At 41.6% G+C, this 17,373-nt stretch overlaps 1 protein-coding gene across 2 annotated transcripts; it reads right to left on the reverse strand.

Moving 5' to 3' along the window:
• Positions 1–11,054: 11,054 nt before the first annotated feature.
• On the reverse strand, positions 11,055–17,269 carry psmb5 (proteasome 20S subunit beta 5). 2 transcript variants are annotated; one of them, XM_058645317.1, is made up of 3 exons: positions 17,008–17,262; positions 15,326–15,632; positions 11,055–11,673 (listed from the first exon to the last, which is right to left on the reverse strand). In XM_058645317.1, the coding sequence occupies exons 1-3, from the start codon at positions 17,230–17,232 to the stop codon at positions 11,387–11,389; spliced, it is 819 nt and encodes a 272-aa protein (XP_058501300.1). In that variant the 5' UTR covers positions 17,233–17,262; the 3' UTR covers positions 11,055–11,386. The 2 variants fall into 2 exon arrangements, with proteins under 2 accessions (XP_058501300.1, XP_058501309.1); XM_058645326.1 differs by lacking the exon at positions 11,055–11,673 and adding an exon at positions 11,868–12,059 and having other exon boundaries at positions 17,008–17,269.
• Positions 17,270–17,373: the final 104 nt, after the last annotated feature.

Consider the following 17,373-nt stretch of genomic DNA (forward strand, 5'->3'; position numbering starts at 1 on the left):
TGAATGATGGCTGAGTTCCATGTTGCTCCCTCAGCGTTATGGTGAAGGCTGATTTACTGTCATTCTGTCCAGACTTACAAGAAGTGGACAAAGCCATCATGATTGTGATCAGTAACACCTGTGCTTTTCCTGCTAATCCTTGAAAAATGGCTGCTGTGCAAAGAGCCCCATTATCACCATGACTACAGTATGATGACCTTCTCTTCCGCGTCTTTCAGCTACAGTCTGATCTCAGCGGTGTCACTTCAAGCCACGGCCCAGCAACCAATTGTCCACAGAAAATGTGGATTTGTAAAGTTAGCAACTATACAGCAGAATATTCCCTTCAGGAGTTAGTAATCAAATCAAAAACAGAGCTGAGTGAATATTAGATGTCTGCGAACTGTGTGAAGTCATCCAGATCAGGGTTACTCAAGGAGAAGAGGACTCCAAATGAATGCTAATGTTGCTCCATATCTGCTGATCGGAGCATGTTTACTTTATGAAGTGAGAAGGCAATAATATCATAAATGTATGTCTGTCGTGTGACGTTTGTGAATGAAGGTTTAAATGGTGATTTGTCTCAGGAGCCGTGTCCCATTTCTACTTTTCTACAATATGTACTACTTCTAACAAACTTTCGTGTTTGTACTGCTCTCGGGCTGCATTATTTATTCTGCAATGTATCAGTATGCATACAATCAGCCTGAGTTTTGAGCCCGCTCTTAATAAACACGACATCTACAATAAAACACATAGGAAGCGGATGAGCTGCTCGCAGCTGGGAAAAATTATAACAAATTGGACATTGATGCAGAGCTCCAGGAGAATCACAGTAAACAAACAATAAACGCCGTGTTTTTTTTCTTTGTTGACTTTAATTGGCCAAGAAAGAAGTCGTCAGTGGAGTCAGTTTGATTGATGTCTGTTGCTTTTCCTGACCTGCAAAACACTGAATGATCAAAAGGATTTCTGAAGTCATTCTACAAACATGGCTGTGAATTAACCTGTAGATTATAATTCACACGTGTGTAGAAAATATGTTAATCAGCCAGATTAACAATGTATGAAATGATTCTATGAAGATCAATCCCGGACTTGGAGCCCACAGAGGTGTGCTCCAGGTTTTCATTCCATCCAAAGACTCAAGCAGCAGTGAAGTCACATTCTGAGGTGAACTGTTGGAAGGACAACCTGCAGAGATTTGGCTCTTTGTGGCGTATGTTCGGTCACCCCTTTTTTATTATACGTGTCACTCTATATCATTTCAAAGTCACCTTGGTTTAAAAAGGATCCTAATAAATAGAGATTGGTGGAAGTTTAGTTCTTGATCTACGCCATCTTCTCAGAGTTAGGTATAGCTTAAAATTTAAGAGTAACGATTCAAGTTTGTGCGGCGCAATCATTTAACGGTCCTCACGTTTGCTTCTGAAAGTGCATTTTTATAGCTGTCAAATTGTTGAAAACATAGGTGCAGCTAAAAAAATAATTATCGGTAAGTTTTGAAGTTCTGGTTCTTACTCACATCTAAATCACACGCGCCTGTTCATTTTATTAGTTGCGGATGTGTTTTCCTTGAACAAAAGTGCAGGTCTGCTGTCATTAGAAAATTCATTCATTAGTGGAGGAGGGGACTAATGGATGGACATTTAATGGGATTCTCTTTTATCTGCTGCTTTGTTGCAGGGAGGTTTTTGAATACAAATATCGACTCAAGCAAACAAAGAGCCATTCAAGGTTTTTGCATTTTTCTTCATGAAACTACTACGCATCTTTTGTTCAGCCACCAAATGTACAGCCAGTTTCAAGCCAGAGTCTGCTTCTTTTCTTTTTTTACACTGTGAATAAATTCTGCTAAGAATTCCTGGAAATAAAAGGTGCATTTTTGCTATTATTACTTTTGTCTCTAGTCGATATAATGAAAAGATGTATTAGACTAGAGTAAACTTAATGCATTAATGTCATCTCTAATTATTTCTCACTGCTTTCTATAATTTATCCTGGTCCTTTATGTCAGGTGCACTTTTCAGATTGCGGTCATGTAAATCATATTAGGTCTATAACTGTTAGTGATGCCATTGCACCCACAGACATTAGACTATTAAGAGAAACTTTGCATTTTGGAACTGAGAGAAAGAAAGTGGAGCTTATTAATCCTCCTGCACCAGTAGCCTCTGAGTTTGTATTCACCAAGGCCTGCAATAAATTTCCCTCCCTCTTCACTGACAAATTCAGAAAATAAGACAAGCAGCCAGTGCCTTAGTACAGGGTATGTGCTGCCCCTGTGTCCACTTAAAGTCAACTCAAGTAGCATGACTCAATTTAATCCCATCAACCAAGAAAACTTTAAGGACATCTGAAATCCTCCTGTTCTGACAACAAGCTTTTTCAAAAATGTTTCCAACTGCATGGCCTCAATTATTCTGCAAAGTGACACGTATCTGTTCTTTCAGGTGTGTTTCCACAGGCCCTGAACACTGCCATCATCGGCCATATTATAGAGCCAAAAAGCTGCTTTTAACAGCTGAACAGTTTTTAACAGCTGAGCAATTTAACTACTGTTTTGACACCACCACAGCACTGCTCTTGTTAAGGTCTTCTGTGACATCCACTTAAACTCAGACGGTGGCAGAATTCCAGTTTAAGTATTTACCGATTCTCACCTCGCAAATTGACACAGTGGTCCAAAACAAGTGAGTGAGGCTTTCAGGAAGGCAGGACCTTGTCTGTGTTTACAGGTAAATAGATATGTGAGGGAACTAAAGGACATGTAGAGTTCCCCATGGCTCAATTCTGGGGCTTCTCCTATTCAGCTTGTACACCACTATCTCATATCACAAATCCCACAGATGACACATAAACATAAACACAAACACACACACACACACACACACACACACACACAAACTCTTAACGAATGCATTCATCAAATCAAAGATTTCATTTAAACTAAACTAAGGTTCAAATTGCGGTCATTGTTTTTAGATTCAGGTAAATAATGAATATATAAGTCAGTGCTTGAAATGAATGAATTGCTGTTGCAAGTTGTTTAAACCATTGGTTTTTTTTGTTAATTCAATTATTAATTATACCATTCATCCACTCTGCATTGTCAGCATTCATATTTCTCTTAATTCATATTTTCATATTTTAATGACATTCACTTTGATGCCTTGTGGTTCTTTATGAATAAACTGCCATATTAGGGCACTTCACCCACTGAACGAGACAAAGGACCTAATGCTGTTGTAATAATGTAGTTCCACTGGGACAATTTCTACAAAAGAAAATAGGTCCAGAGCAGACTTATATTGCAAGTTGTGCAGGAGTATTTTTGTATTCATGTTTGTTGTTGCTTGGCAGTAAAAGATTTAGCTGTGTATTTTTCAAGACGTATGCGCACAGTAAAACAAAAAGTACTATTTCTGCCTCCACAGATACAAGCAGGAGATTGTGTTAGTGCTTTTTTGTTAGTGTTGACCCTGTAATAGCGGATCATATCACATTTAATGGTGCATAACTTCACCCTTGACCCCTAAAAACCCCCAACTGACCCAACTTGTAAGAAATGTATGCTGTGCAGACAAGCTTTGTTTACACCTATGCAACTCTAACGTCTAGCTGGAATCCAATAGCATTTGAATAGACTGAGAGGGTGAGGCTGAATTTGAGAGACATGATGAATAACTCCATTTAATTGGACACCATGGGATCTTGGTTGAATGTTACACGGCTGCTTCAATGAGTAGTTTCAACAATCGAAAACAGAAAATACTGTATATGACACGGTCACACAGTGTGGAATAGAATTACTTCTCCAACCTTAAAATTAAATGCTTCAAATGATGTCATTTACATAACTGCCATAGACTTTATATGTAAAATGTTGATGTGCAAAGGATCAAACTCTGCTCTATAAATGCCAGACTTCAGCTTATTCAATTTAAAGTGGCTCACAGGTTGCACTATACGCTAAAACTAGACTCAATAGTATTTTTCCTTCCGTTTCCTCCTTGTGTGGCAGAACTCTGGGTCATACATTCTGGTCCTGCTCCAAACACATTTTGGCTTGAGGTCTTTCATATTTTTTACAAGATCTTATTCCGAGTGGTACCATGGTGGTATTGGGGTGTTCTGAGTCCTCCCGAAAACTGTCTCGTGCTCGTCAACAGGCTCTTGCTTTTTGCTTGGTTGTAGCTAAGAGAGTCATCCTCCACCACTGTTCACTTCACTTGATTTATACTGCCAGTAGAAATTGTCTTGAGGGGTTTGTGGTCTTAATCACTAGTTTTAACTCTTCTTCAATACTGCATTGTGCCCACTCCCCAGACAGAGTAAATTAATAATAAATCAGGAGGATTGGAAAATAATTAAAAAATCAAGATGGTACTGGCCAAACCATAAAATAGCAGTTCACATACCAACAAATGACATCAGGATGGTTTGTCACATGGTCAGAGCTGGGGCTGAGAGCAAAAAATTAAAAAAAAAATCTGTGGGCGCATAATTAGAAGTAAAGTGTGTGGCCTGCTCCTCATCATTCTTCATTAGCTGAACATGCCCACACATGAACCAGACCTTCTGCGTTTGGGACCAGGAAGAAAAGGTTTATACATCAGTGTGGAATTAAAAAGCTCTGTCCATGAGAGCTCTTTTATAGTAACTGAAGGGGAGCTAAAAGGTTTTTTGTTTTTTTTTAAATCCTTTTAAAGATTAAAATTCTGAGAATTAAGTTGTGAGTGTTTCAAAAGGAAGGGGGGGTATATTTACCTCACAACATTGTAATGCAAAAACATTCATGTGGAAGCATCAGGGGTGAGTGCACGGAGAAGAAATGGGACACAGCATCAGACGGAGGCAGCACCATTTGCATTTCAGCAAAATCCAAAGGTGGTAGTGAGAGTCATATCGAGTGGAGGCAAACCAGAGTACGCTGCACTGCAGGTAATTCTGAATGTGTGAAACATGCGCCATAACGAATGAATAATAGAACGCGGTTGTGGTTCAGACGTAGTATGCAGCGCTGGCACTCTCTGGCTATTGTGCCAAGATGAAAAGGGAAGCCTTATACTTGAGTTTTTATTCAAAAATAGACGATTTCACTGTGAGACACAGGTTAAACCAAAATCTACATCCACCAAATTCAACACATCGTACACACAGTCTGCCTGCAACCTCTCCAGACTATTCTTTGCCGGATTTGATGTTGTAAATAAATGAAGAACACATCAGTCCAGAAATCTCCCATATGTGACCCATATGAAGAGCACCTTCCACTCAGCCTCAACGAGAGGTCAGAGCGCGTAGAAGGTGCCACACTGACTTTGTGCCCACGGAGAAAAGAGCCAAGTGCTGCATGAGCAGGCTGCAGGAAAAAAGGAAAGGTCTAGGAGAGGCACCGGGGAGAGAGTGCACCATTCAACCGAATCATCGGGACCATCAGTGTAATGAGAGCAGATCGGTCCTGAGCAAGGGAGGGAAAGATTGAAAAAGGGAGTGGACAAGATGGTTTGGGGTATAAGGGGAAAAGTAGAAAGAGAGGGAGGAGGAGGAGGAGAGGGTGAATGGTGGGAAACTGGAGACATAAAGTGAAAATGAAAGACAAGCAAATACGACTGCAGCACGTTGGGAAAAATAACATAAAAATAATAAAATAGTGATGATACCATAAGAGATGAGTAAACACTGCGATATTTCTCTATCGCAGTGGTCACATGAGGCTTCGTAACTCTATAGACTATTGCCCTCAAACACACTAAGGGACGAGGAAAGACAACAGAAAAAGAGGCTGTTAGCAAATTCAAGAACAAACCTTTATTTTATTTGTGCAACAGCAGTGAGTCTAAAATGTTCAAATGTTGTTCATAGTCCTCATATTTAATTAAAGCGCCATTTCCATGATTTAGTCCATTAGCTTCTCATTCTCATAACGCCATCAATTCTGTCATTTCCACAGCAGTGACAACTTGGGCTATTGTTTGTGATCAGAGAAGCTGAACTTCCAAAGGGTCATTACTCATTTCTGGCATTCGTCTCCGCTCCGGAACAGAAAGCCATCAATTATTTCTCTAACACATAATCCTGGTGCCAGAGCTGTGTGTCAATCACTGCGGAGTCACTACCAAACCCCGTTACGTCAGTTCCGTCACGTCCGGCCCAACGGATCATCTATCAGTGGGCGATCGTCTGTTTGGATGGGTACCCTCTGTTATTACCCTCACATCCCGCCCCCACCAACAGAAGTACAAAAGCAGAGTCAGTGAAGAGCCAGGAAGCTGAGAGGTCTGAGCTTGGGTAACAAGCTTTGGGGCGGATAATTAATGCCTCCATATCCCGTTTGGTATTGTCAGGGGGAAGGAGTTGGCATTGATCAGAGTGGGACCAGGCCGGAGGGAAGTGGGCGACAGGCCGTGGTCACTATATGGGGGATAAAGTCAATTATTATGCTTCCATGCACAGTCAAGTTGTGCTACAGTAGGAGCTCGACTAAGCTGTTCAGCTGGGTCTTTGTCCCAGTGTACAGGCTCTAGGGGAAGAATTGTTTAATTGAATGAAGTGTGTCCACCTCCACTCTTGCTGTGGGGCGAAATTCCCCCTTTTCAACTTGACAGTATCAGGCGATTTGTGGTTTAACATGTTAAACCATTCAGAATCTTCCTGCCATCCAACATCCAATTATTTAAGCTGATAGAGCATAACATTGGTCTCCTTGTCAGTCCAAAACTGTAGCCTGAATTTCACTAAATTTTTGACACAGTTGTCTTATTCTTCTGTGTACATATTATTTCCAGGTATTAGACAGTGGTGGGGTCTACGGCGCACACGCAGAGCGCCCAGGCCAGACTCTGGTCTGGACTTTTTGCATTCATGTAAGAACTTGACTCTCATTCACATTATCATTATTATTATCATTAGTATTATCATTATTATTATTATTATTATTATTATTATTATTATTATCATTATTAAGATGATAGAATTTGTTTTGTTTTTCTATTGTCAGGTAAACATACTGAAAAGGCATGGGCAGGTGGAGAGGTGCATTAGAGGCAGGCATGCATGTGAGCTACATGCCTGACAGGGTTGTTCTTCTTGAGATGGTCTACCACAGCGGCTGGCTGCTCTGAGTGACACTTCAAACCCATAAAAAAATAAATAAAATAAAATAAAATAGGAACACTGTAGTTCTGCACTCTTCTATCAGAATTGAAAAGCAGAAACATCCGGAGGGAAAATAATCCAAAGCCGCATTTTGCACAGCAGGTGCTGCAGATGCTGTACTCGTCAATGATTCATAAAGACAATGACAGCCTCTGCATAGCTCCAGTTCAAAAACACTACAAATAAAGATTACAGTAACGTCAGCCTCCACACAAGGTCAGTCGGAAAATAAACAAAAAACAACACCAGCACCATATAATGGCACGTCACACTAACAAATGTAACTGCTCACATAACCAGAACTGAATTGCCACTTAAATAGCAGGAAGTCAGAGGAAAAAGGCCCATTGATATTGTGGAACAACAGAATTCGCAATTCACTTTTCTCTACCCTGAGGGACTCAGTCACCACGTATTAAAGGACGCAGTGCAATAGAAAAGAAAAGCCAGGAGCCACATGGGAGTAAGTGGAGTGACCATGGCAGCCACCATCGCTCTGACTGCCACATCTTAAGCTTTAGTCTCCCTGACCCTGTCTCTGTTTGCCTGGGAGGCAAGGCCGGGCGCTGTTGACGATAAAACAAACAGACAGGCCCCATTTATACAGTCAGGTGTCATGACAAGGGATAAACAGCCGCCTGCTCTGGGCCTCTTGTGTCAGAGTCTGCACTAATAGCAGAGGCTATCATCATCCTCATCCTTACGATCATCCTTATGATCATCATCATCATCAAGAGCGACAATAGCAGTGTTGGCAGAAGCTCCTAAGTGCCTGCTGGGAAACGGACAAGTACTGACTCAGATTGGACAGAACTCAAGGGCCGCACTGTTTACTTTGCCGGGCTGTATTCATTCGTGTCACTGAATTAATCGAGTCAGGAAAAAAAAAGCAATTGCCAAAAACATTACTGGAGAGAGGGGGGGGGGGGGGGGGGGGTTGGCCGTCGAGAAAAAAGAACAGACTTGAGAAGAACAAGGCGTCGGAGGCGAGAACGCGGCAGGAATGACAAGAGTGTGGCTGTCAGCATGAGGGATGAAAAACAGCACCTTCAGAATGAGGCGAGGCAGCGGCTGCCGCTTTACGCCAGCGAGGAAGGGGATGTGCAGGGACCACAAAGGCAATTATCTACATGCCAGCTTTGTTGTTTGTCAGAACTGGCATGCAATTCTGGACTTGGTTATGCTGATTATATGACACCCGGATAGCCTTCGGGGTGGACAAGAGGCAGTCAGCTGGGAGTCATTACCCAAACCAAATAGACTTCTCATTTGTTTTTCCATCCAGATAAAGCATCAAGAGCAATAAACAATAGCTGCGAGATACTCAATCACCAAAGCTGTGGAGGGGTTTTTGTTTTCCTTCCGTTCCTTTGAAGATCTTGATTACAAAGTCCAAGAATCCAAACGTAAAAAAAAAATATGTGATGTGTACGTGAATTTAAATACAAACATTCTTCGTGCAAACTATGGACTGTGTTCAGATATGATCCAATGGCTGCTAGTGGAATCACATATGATCACCTGACAGATGGCATAATGTGGGCATAGGGGTTATTTTCTAACAGTGTGAAAATCATTGTGCTGGCACCTCTAAACACCGCCAGCTGGTCGCTTTCAAACCATCCCATCTAATTTAGGCATAAAGGAAGGAGAGCTATTTTCTTCGTCTTGTCATGCCTCCCTATAGTGTCACCATCTTGTCTTTAGCCATGTGAAAATATTCTGAAAGTTGGTACTGATCATCTGTTCTGAAAACACCTGTTGACAACGTACGATCTCTGTCTACACTGGCAACACAGTCTGCTGATCTGATGCCAAGGTCACTCAAACACACACACACACAGGCTAAAGTGCTCTGTTCATGACTAGACAGGCCACAAGAGCACACAGGTACATTCATCCTAACAACTACCGCTTCAAAACCCTAAAGAGACCTCTTGAATCTGGCTTTTAATTTAGCTGTATTTATTTGAACATTCCATGTCTCCCTCCCTTCATTCTGCTGTAAACTGAATTTGATCTACGAAACAATTATTTTAAATTAGTCACATTTTTTACTCTATCATTCTACATTGTACTTTGTAAAGTGAGGGATGCCAGTCCACCACGCTGCATAAAGTACTGTGAAAAGCAGAACGTCTCAGTTTTTGTGCCAATCTGCAATAATGCTGCCAAGATACTGCCTCTGTCCATGGCTATTTCTGTTGTGAAGGCACAAATTAAGCATTTCTTAAAAAGACTTAGGTGTATCCATTCATAATCTATACTAAATATCCCTTGAGGATCACATAAGGACATAAGCTGACTGTGTCCACCCTGGACAGGTCATCAGCATACACAAAGACAACTATCCAAGTTCACATTCAAACTTACAGGTAATTCCGATTACCCTAACTACAATCTGCATGTTTTTGGACTATGAAAGGCATTGTACCTGGAAAAAAATCCACATGCAAGAAACTAACCCTAGCCCGCTTAGGGGTGTATTCTGAGCACATCCTGTCATTATTCTTCCAAATGGCCACACTCAAAGCAGGGTGAAAAGCCTGCTGTCAATAAAAAATAAATAAAAATAAAAAAAAACAGGCAGTCATGGTGATGAGTTACATTAGTATTTGGGGAATCAGGGCAGAAAAATCTTATCAAATACCACTTTAAAAAAAGAAAATTCGATTTCATGATTTATCCATCACTTGCATTTCATTACATTTTAATATGTAAAGCCAGACTCTCCGTGGCTCTGTGAGTGCTAATCCATTCTCCAAACCATATTCATTGGATTTATCAGTAAATTGAGTGTTCCCGAGAAATGTTTAAAAAATGTGCACCAATTTTACTACTTAAATTGTCCACATTTACACACGATAGTCCACCTAAACCTTTATCCAAATAGTAACTTCAGCTTTGATGGAGTAAAATGACATCTTTTAATGCAGGCTTAGGAAAAGGTCTTCCTATTCTGCACTTAAATGGCATGTAGGACGATGGATATTTAATGGTGGGAGAACATTGACTTTACCCACAAATCTGTGCATGTCATTTTTAGTCACGTTGAGATCACTTTTGAAAAGACATCCCATTAACAACTTAAGCTGTGCATGATGGTTAATGTTTTTGAAAGGAGTTTCTGCGGGTGTTCATGGTTTTATTCGAATGTGCTCCCATTTTAGAACACTACTATCTCTGTGGACACCGGCACAGTACGCGTTTCTATTGATGGCCCAATTCCCATCACTTCATTTACCAAGAGCAGCGTCACAGACGAGACCTCCTCATTTCCAGTTATCGAAATCCCATTTCTATTCCATCTGCTAACTAGTCACCTGTGAAACTAGTTTTTAACCATGGTTTGAGAGTGCACTGACTTTAGATGTCTACCCCATCCCCTTTATTAGTGTTTATTCCCAACCATAAAAACCACTGGAGGGGCACAGAATGCCAGCGCAGGTCGTTACATTGTAAAACACCGTGGCAGGGTGGCACACAACACTGTACATTTAGAAGCTAAGTGTGTCGGGGAGGAATTAAAGAATAAATTTCTTCTTCCAATTAAAAGACGTATTTGTGCAACGTGAGCAGAGGAAGGGAACGTTATCAATGAGGGAGAGAAAACACCCCGTTACAACTCAGGAGGCACAATTACTGAGGCTGGCGGTGGTATGCAATTAAACAGTGCCATTTAGACAGTACTACTTCCAGCTAATAAACGTAGAACATATAGAGGAGACAAAACAGGCTATGAATGTACCTACATATCCCGACAGCTGGCACAGCAGCTGACTAAAATGTAAACACAAACGGTAAAAATGCCTACATCAAAAGGAGGATGAAGTGACAGGACTACACATTTACATAAACAGCAATCCACTATCCTGTGACCTGGAGGACTCATAATTAAAAGAAAAACAACACTCTTGGAAAAAGAACATCACAGGTTTTATTGAGAAAGATGTTGTTTCCTTGGGTACAATCCAAATTAGGTGTATGTAGAGCAAGCGGCACACTTCTCCCACACTGTATTAAAGCAGGTTTACGTTGTCTGCAGACACTCGAATCATACTCTGCAGAGTCAGTGGAGCTTACGCTAATAATGAAAATGTACATTTTATAACTTGAAGATAGCAACAAGTCAAAATGGTGAGCAGTAGAAATTGTAATCAATCGACAGGAGTCCTTTGATAACGCTATTGACATTTCAGAACATCTTAAACATTGGATACGAGAATAAACCCCAACACTCTTTTTCTCACTGGGCCTGGTCTTTGTACTTGTGGTGCAGCATGAGCACATCCTCCTGAGAGACCCTGGTCCAACCCTCACTATGGACATGGTAAAGGTTGACCTGCCCTCCGCTGTAGGCGTCACGGTACGTGGCCTGGTAGATGGCGCGGCGGCCTAGTTCGCAGGCCTCGTCCACGGTCAGGTCTTGTCGCAAGCCACTGTCCATGACACCGTATGCGTACATGGAGCCTGAGCCCACAGCAAAGAGGTCACCACACACCCGGTTGCCCTCTGAGTCAACGTAGTACAGCCCTACAGACAAAGGACACAAGGAAGTGTAAGAATGTGGAAGGGAGAGGGTAGGAAGAAAGAAAACATGTAAAGTGAGTCGTGTTCCCACAATAGCATTCTTCGATCTCCTAACTCCGGTGTTGATCTTTGTCAGGTAAACTGAGATGAGATGGTATATCTCTCACCTCTTTCACACAAATTTACACACACACACACACACACACACGCACACACACGTCCTCAAGAGAGAATATGAACAGCTGCAAGCTCTCCAAGTGAAGTAAGGCTGGAAGATAGGAGCAGCTGCATCCTCTTCAAGTAAAACGAAGCCAACCAAAGAAACTGCTGACGAGGTGCAGGCCACATCGGTGTCTGACCAGGGGCCTTTCTCCAGGCCTTATTGATCCCTGCAAACACGCCAAAAATTAACTATCGATCTGCAACCAGAGCTGCACAGGTAACTGCACCTCGCACTGTGTGAGCGGAACAAAAAACAGTGGGTTTCACATCCTGTAAAAATCAGACAAGTACAGAATTTTGATATCCTTCTACACACACACACACACACCAATTCTATGCAGACTTTTCCTTCACCACCACACATTTGAATGACACAGAAGAGAGAAGGAGAGTCATGAGTTCTGCCCCCACCAAACTGACTAAACATGTAATCCCACGTGCCCTGCCGGCCCACAATACTCTGATGGACCTGCGAGGCAGTTTGCTCCACACCACACTTCGTGGACACATGCAAGACATTTTGTTCCACACCATGACACACTTGCTAGGCCTGATCCCAGAGTGACGTTGAATGGGTGACGAGCACCAAACTGTGAGCTCGCCCACAGCCAGCCTGCAGATGGTAAAAAGACAGCCTGTGAAAAGGCATGTTTCTCATAGCGCCTCACAACGTAAAACCTGTGAAAATGATGCTCAGACAGAGAAACACAGACAAATGTGTATGAAACGGCCTAACACACTTCCATTGCTCATCTGACACATTAAAAAACACTTCAAAATGCCTTCAGATCGCACGTCCTGCATGCACAGTTCCTCAGCTAAACTGGTGACGGTCTATTAGGGATAGAGAGCCACTTGTTTTTCTGTGGGAATAAAAAAAAACTCCCCATCACTTTCAACTAGCAAATTGCAGCTTCCTGAGCTTGTCGTTAGTTTGCCACGATAATCATCCAGTGCCTCATGATGCACGGGGGTAATTTGCCATTCTGAGACCTGCCTGTTCCTCTTGAAAACTGTGAGAGACTTGTTAAAAAAATAATGGGCAGAGAGAGAGGGGGAGAGTTGTGAAGGCAGCCTCTTGTGTTGAGTAGCATAGTCGACGGAGGTGGATGAGGAGCTCTCTATGAGGTCCAAGTATAGAAGCGAAGCAGCATCACATTCCACATTCATTCCTTTTCTCACACACCTGGGGTTTTTGTCAAGCCCAACGCGTTATCACTTAACGGTCTCGGTGCCATAAATACTGATGGAAAAAAACCTCATACAGGCGGCAATGGGTGTTCAGAAAAGCAAAAGGGGGGTTGAACTTGAAATCTACAAGGCCCCCACTGACACATAAGGATGGACAAGTCGAATGAACCCTTGCAACAGTGGCAGCCAAGACAGGCTCCTTCCACTCCATCAATCATGTGACAGGTGCTTAAGGAGGATGTTTTAAACAGCAGCCAGTGCAGCTGGCAGGGATGACGGCTTTAAGGGCTAGGTGAGGATCACAGTGCAATGGATGGGTGGCTACCATGAAACGGGTCAGAGTCTGTACATCATTGGTCCTTCGCAGTAGAAGCCACCACTGGATCAAGGATGCTTAAAAGTAAGAACAGAGGGTTCTTGCTGGAAAAGTGACTGCCACATATTTTTCTCTGACAAGGTCTGATATACACTAATTCGCACAGAATATATGCAGTCGATATATAGGCAAACTCAAAACTATTTTGCATTAACTGTACACTGCTAACATGTGTCATAACATTTGATGTCAGGACACATTTTGTCAAACTCAAAAGTTTTTATTCCATTTATTGTGTATGCAGCTTAAGAAACTCCATCAGGGGTATAAGTGCTCTTGACATGATTGTAGTCAGCTAATGAGCTTCCCACCTAATCACGATAGATTTAATTTACATGACATTTACCTCGCCATTCAATCACTGGCATTGTGGGGGCTATGGCTAAGCTCAAACACCTCTTAAGCGTATAAAAGGATCATTATTCCCCATAATTGATTTTTGTGGATTTAACACGCGTCATTTACACTTGTTGGCATACCAGAGGGTCGTCATTGTTCACAAAGACCTCAATGCTTTGTAGACAAAGCAGGCATCGATCTTGGGAGATGTAAGGCATTATGCATGCGACCCAATTGTCCAGGGCCGAGACCCAACGTCCATCATCCCACTGCGCTCTCGCTGGCCCGCAGTACCAGCCTCATCGATTTCCCATTACTGTGTCACTGTGGCAGCCTCTTTAAACACACCTTCTGTGATGTACGGCCTCACGCTGCATGGCATCCAAAAACCACAGTTCAAATGAGAGGAACAGAGCATAAGAGATGCTGCAGTACCATCTAGTGGGGATCTCTGGGAACTAAAGATGAGTTTGAACTCAAAAACACAGCAACATGACCTTGAATGCGGATTTATGCTGAGCAGGTAATCACGCGTTCAAACACAGCAATGAATGAATGATACCAATAGGGACACACTGATGAGCAAAACTGACACGTGACCTGTTTATTTAAATGAGTGGAATGTTTTGCCCATCACTTGAGCTGCGACTCAGAATTAACATATTAAAAAAAATAAAATGATCTCTAGAGCAGGTGATTAAATTACACTCGGTATGAGATCAGAATTTCATTGGGTTTTAAATGACATTTGTGTTAGTCTCAGTCCTGCTTGAAATTAAGTGAGTATCCAGTAGAATGGACAAAACAGGCATAAAGAGAAAATACTTATATATAAAATTTTAATTTTAAGATGCAAACGCTACCTACTAAAGCAGGACACAAAGTAAAGGAATTATAGGAAGGGTGTTTGAAAATGTTAGAAAACATCAATAAAATGTTGTGATGTTTCATGGCATTACACAATATTGATTATTTCAAGCGCTGTATCAATATGGAAATATTGTTGACAGTGGCTTTGTGCTGAACTTAAACCTTCAACATCTTCTTTGTAGCAGGCTTTCAGCCATTTTCCTCTGTCCATCTCCTTCCACGCCTCTCACCCAACAAAGGAAACTGTATATTGTTGATGGTAATTATGTTGTTATTTTTACAATAAAAAGGTTTTCTTCAATCAGACTAGAAAACAGAAAACCATAGTATGTCTACAAGTTGAAACTATGAGATGTTTGGCATTTGCACTAGAAAAACCTCTGACGTGAAAAACCTATCATCAAAATTGTTTAACCGTTTTCGGTCTATAAAATGATTAAGGAAAATTCAATAAACCATGAAAATGTAAACGCAATAAATTATGTATTAATATACGCCTTAAGGTGGCTCCCTCCTTGAATCTGGAAAAAAAAAGATTATTTGACTACAAATAATTGTCAGACATTACTCAGTGACTGTTGACAAGCATTTTCACTTAAAAAGCCCATCCCTAGTATGTGCTACTATGTGCATATCATATACAGTTGTTACATTTACCTGGACCTCTCTTATCCCAGCCGCACACCATGGTTCCCATGCTGAGTCCCATGCCCTTGTACTGGTACACCATGTTAGCAAGCAGTTTGGAGGCAGCTGCCACTGAGATGCGCTCCTTGTTGCGAAGCTCATAGATGCGACACTGTCGGGCCAACAGACGTTCCCAGAAGCTACAGTCTGCAGCTCCTCCAGCCATAGTGCCCAGCAGGTAGGGATTGATCTCAATCACCTTCTTCACAGTCTGTGATGCGATGTAAGAGCCCGCTGTGGCCCGAGAGTCCACGGCAACAATAACACCATGCTGGAACTGAGACAGGCAACAGCAGGAGGGAATAATTAGTGAGGCTGATTGCAGCAGGAAGATAACACGAAACAGAGCAATTCATACCTGGTCACGCTGTCCAATTTTAAAAACACACTTTATTTTGACACCCTGTTAGTTACTGACTAATATAATTGATGCCATTATGCATGTGTAATCCACTTCTCTTTTCAATCGCTGATCTACAACTGTCAGTGAAAGCAATACATGTTCCAAGATCTTTCAGAGTGATGATGGTTAAAAAGAGGTTATACTTCTATAATTCCTTTCAAAGTCCTTTATCTGTGCGGTTTCAGTAGAGTCACAACGGCAGTAGATTTAGCCACTCTAAGAGAGAGGTCTTCTCTGCAGGTTTTCATTGAACCAGCATGCAATCTGTTAGAGGCTTATGGGATATGGTTGGAGTTATTTATCTTCATCTCCAAGAGTAACAGCAGTTTTCATAGAAACAATGAGAAAATGCATACCTCTTTTACACATTTTAGGATGCTATGGGCCAGAAGCAGGAATTGTAATAGGCTATAAACTTTTGTGTGTATAATTTCTATTGTCTAGTTTGAAATTTTAATAAAAATGTTGACAATTACAAAATAAAAGTTTCCACTTATATCAATCATAGCAGGGCGTCACATCTGTGGCAGTCATCCCTTATGCCATTTGAACCACATTTTGAACTTAATTATTATCTATGGCTTCATGATAGACATACTAGAAACCTAGGTGTTCAGTCACAACAGTAAAATCGGATATCAGCTATATTGTCATAGATGATCCCTTTAGGATTGTAACTGCACATGGACACATTTCTGGTTTATTTGCTCCATATAACAAATAAATCATTAAAACGAGCATTTTAGTTTTGTGGGCAAAACAAGAACTTGATTAATAAATAATAAAATAATTGTTTTAGCCCTAAATCTTACACACATCCATGGAGCAGGTATACATCCAGCACAACTAGTTAGAATACCATTAGCCATGAATAACTTCGTATGTTCTTGTATATATATTTTACTTGAAAAGACAGCTGGTTGCTTTATTAGTAATTCGACATTCTATGAATGTAAATGTAACGGGGTGTGCACATGTGCGGCTATAGAAGCGAAATTTCGGTCAAAAGCAGCCAGTGTTGACGTGATGAAACGTCAAACACAAACCAATCTATACGAGTGGCCGCCTGCAATGAGAAAGCGCTTTGTAGCAACACATGCTAGCATGCTAGCACCGGAGACGAATTCCCAAGTTTACTCGAGAGCGTAACGTTTTCTGTCTGAATGATTACTAGCGTTAACAATTATTTGGTTTTACTAACTTTCAGTCATTGTGTCCACTCGCTACACTTATAAGCTCGTTAACTTACTTTAAATGCTAAGGTGGTTGTTCCATGGAGAAACTCGATTTTCCTCTCGACCTCGTCATCGCCCCTGGCACACAGCGGGTTCCTGACGGTAAAACTGAGACCATCACCTGGAGTAGACTCAAATCCCAGGCCGCTCTGCGCGGGGCCACAATCAGACGCAAAAGTCTGACATTTGTCAAAGGAAAAATCCGCACAATCACTACTCAACACACTAGCAAGAGCCATCTTTGAAACTGTGGTGATGAGCAAGCAGCTTCCGTCGCCAATGGAAGGAACATTTATCGATTCTTGGAAAAGCACACAGCGCCCTCTGTGGGTACGGCGGGCTGCTGTACAGCACAGTGCAGTGATGATTATCTGTAAATT

This window comes from Solea solea, chromosome 1, assembly GCF_958295425.1.
Source record: "Solea solea chromosome 1, fSolSol10.1, whole genome shotgun sequence".
Taxonomy (NCBI): domain Eukaryota; kingdom Metazoa; phylum Chordata; class Actinopteri; order Pleuronectiformes; family Soleidae; genus Solea; species Solea solea.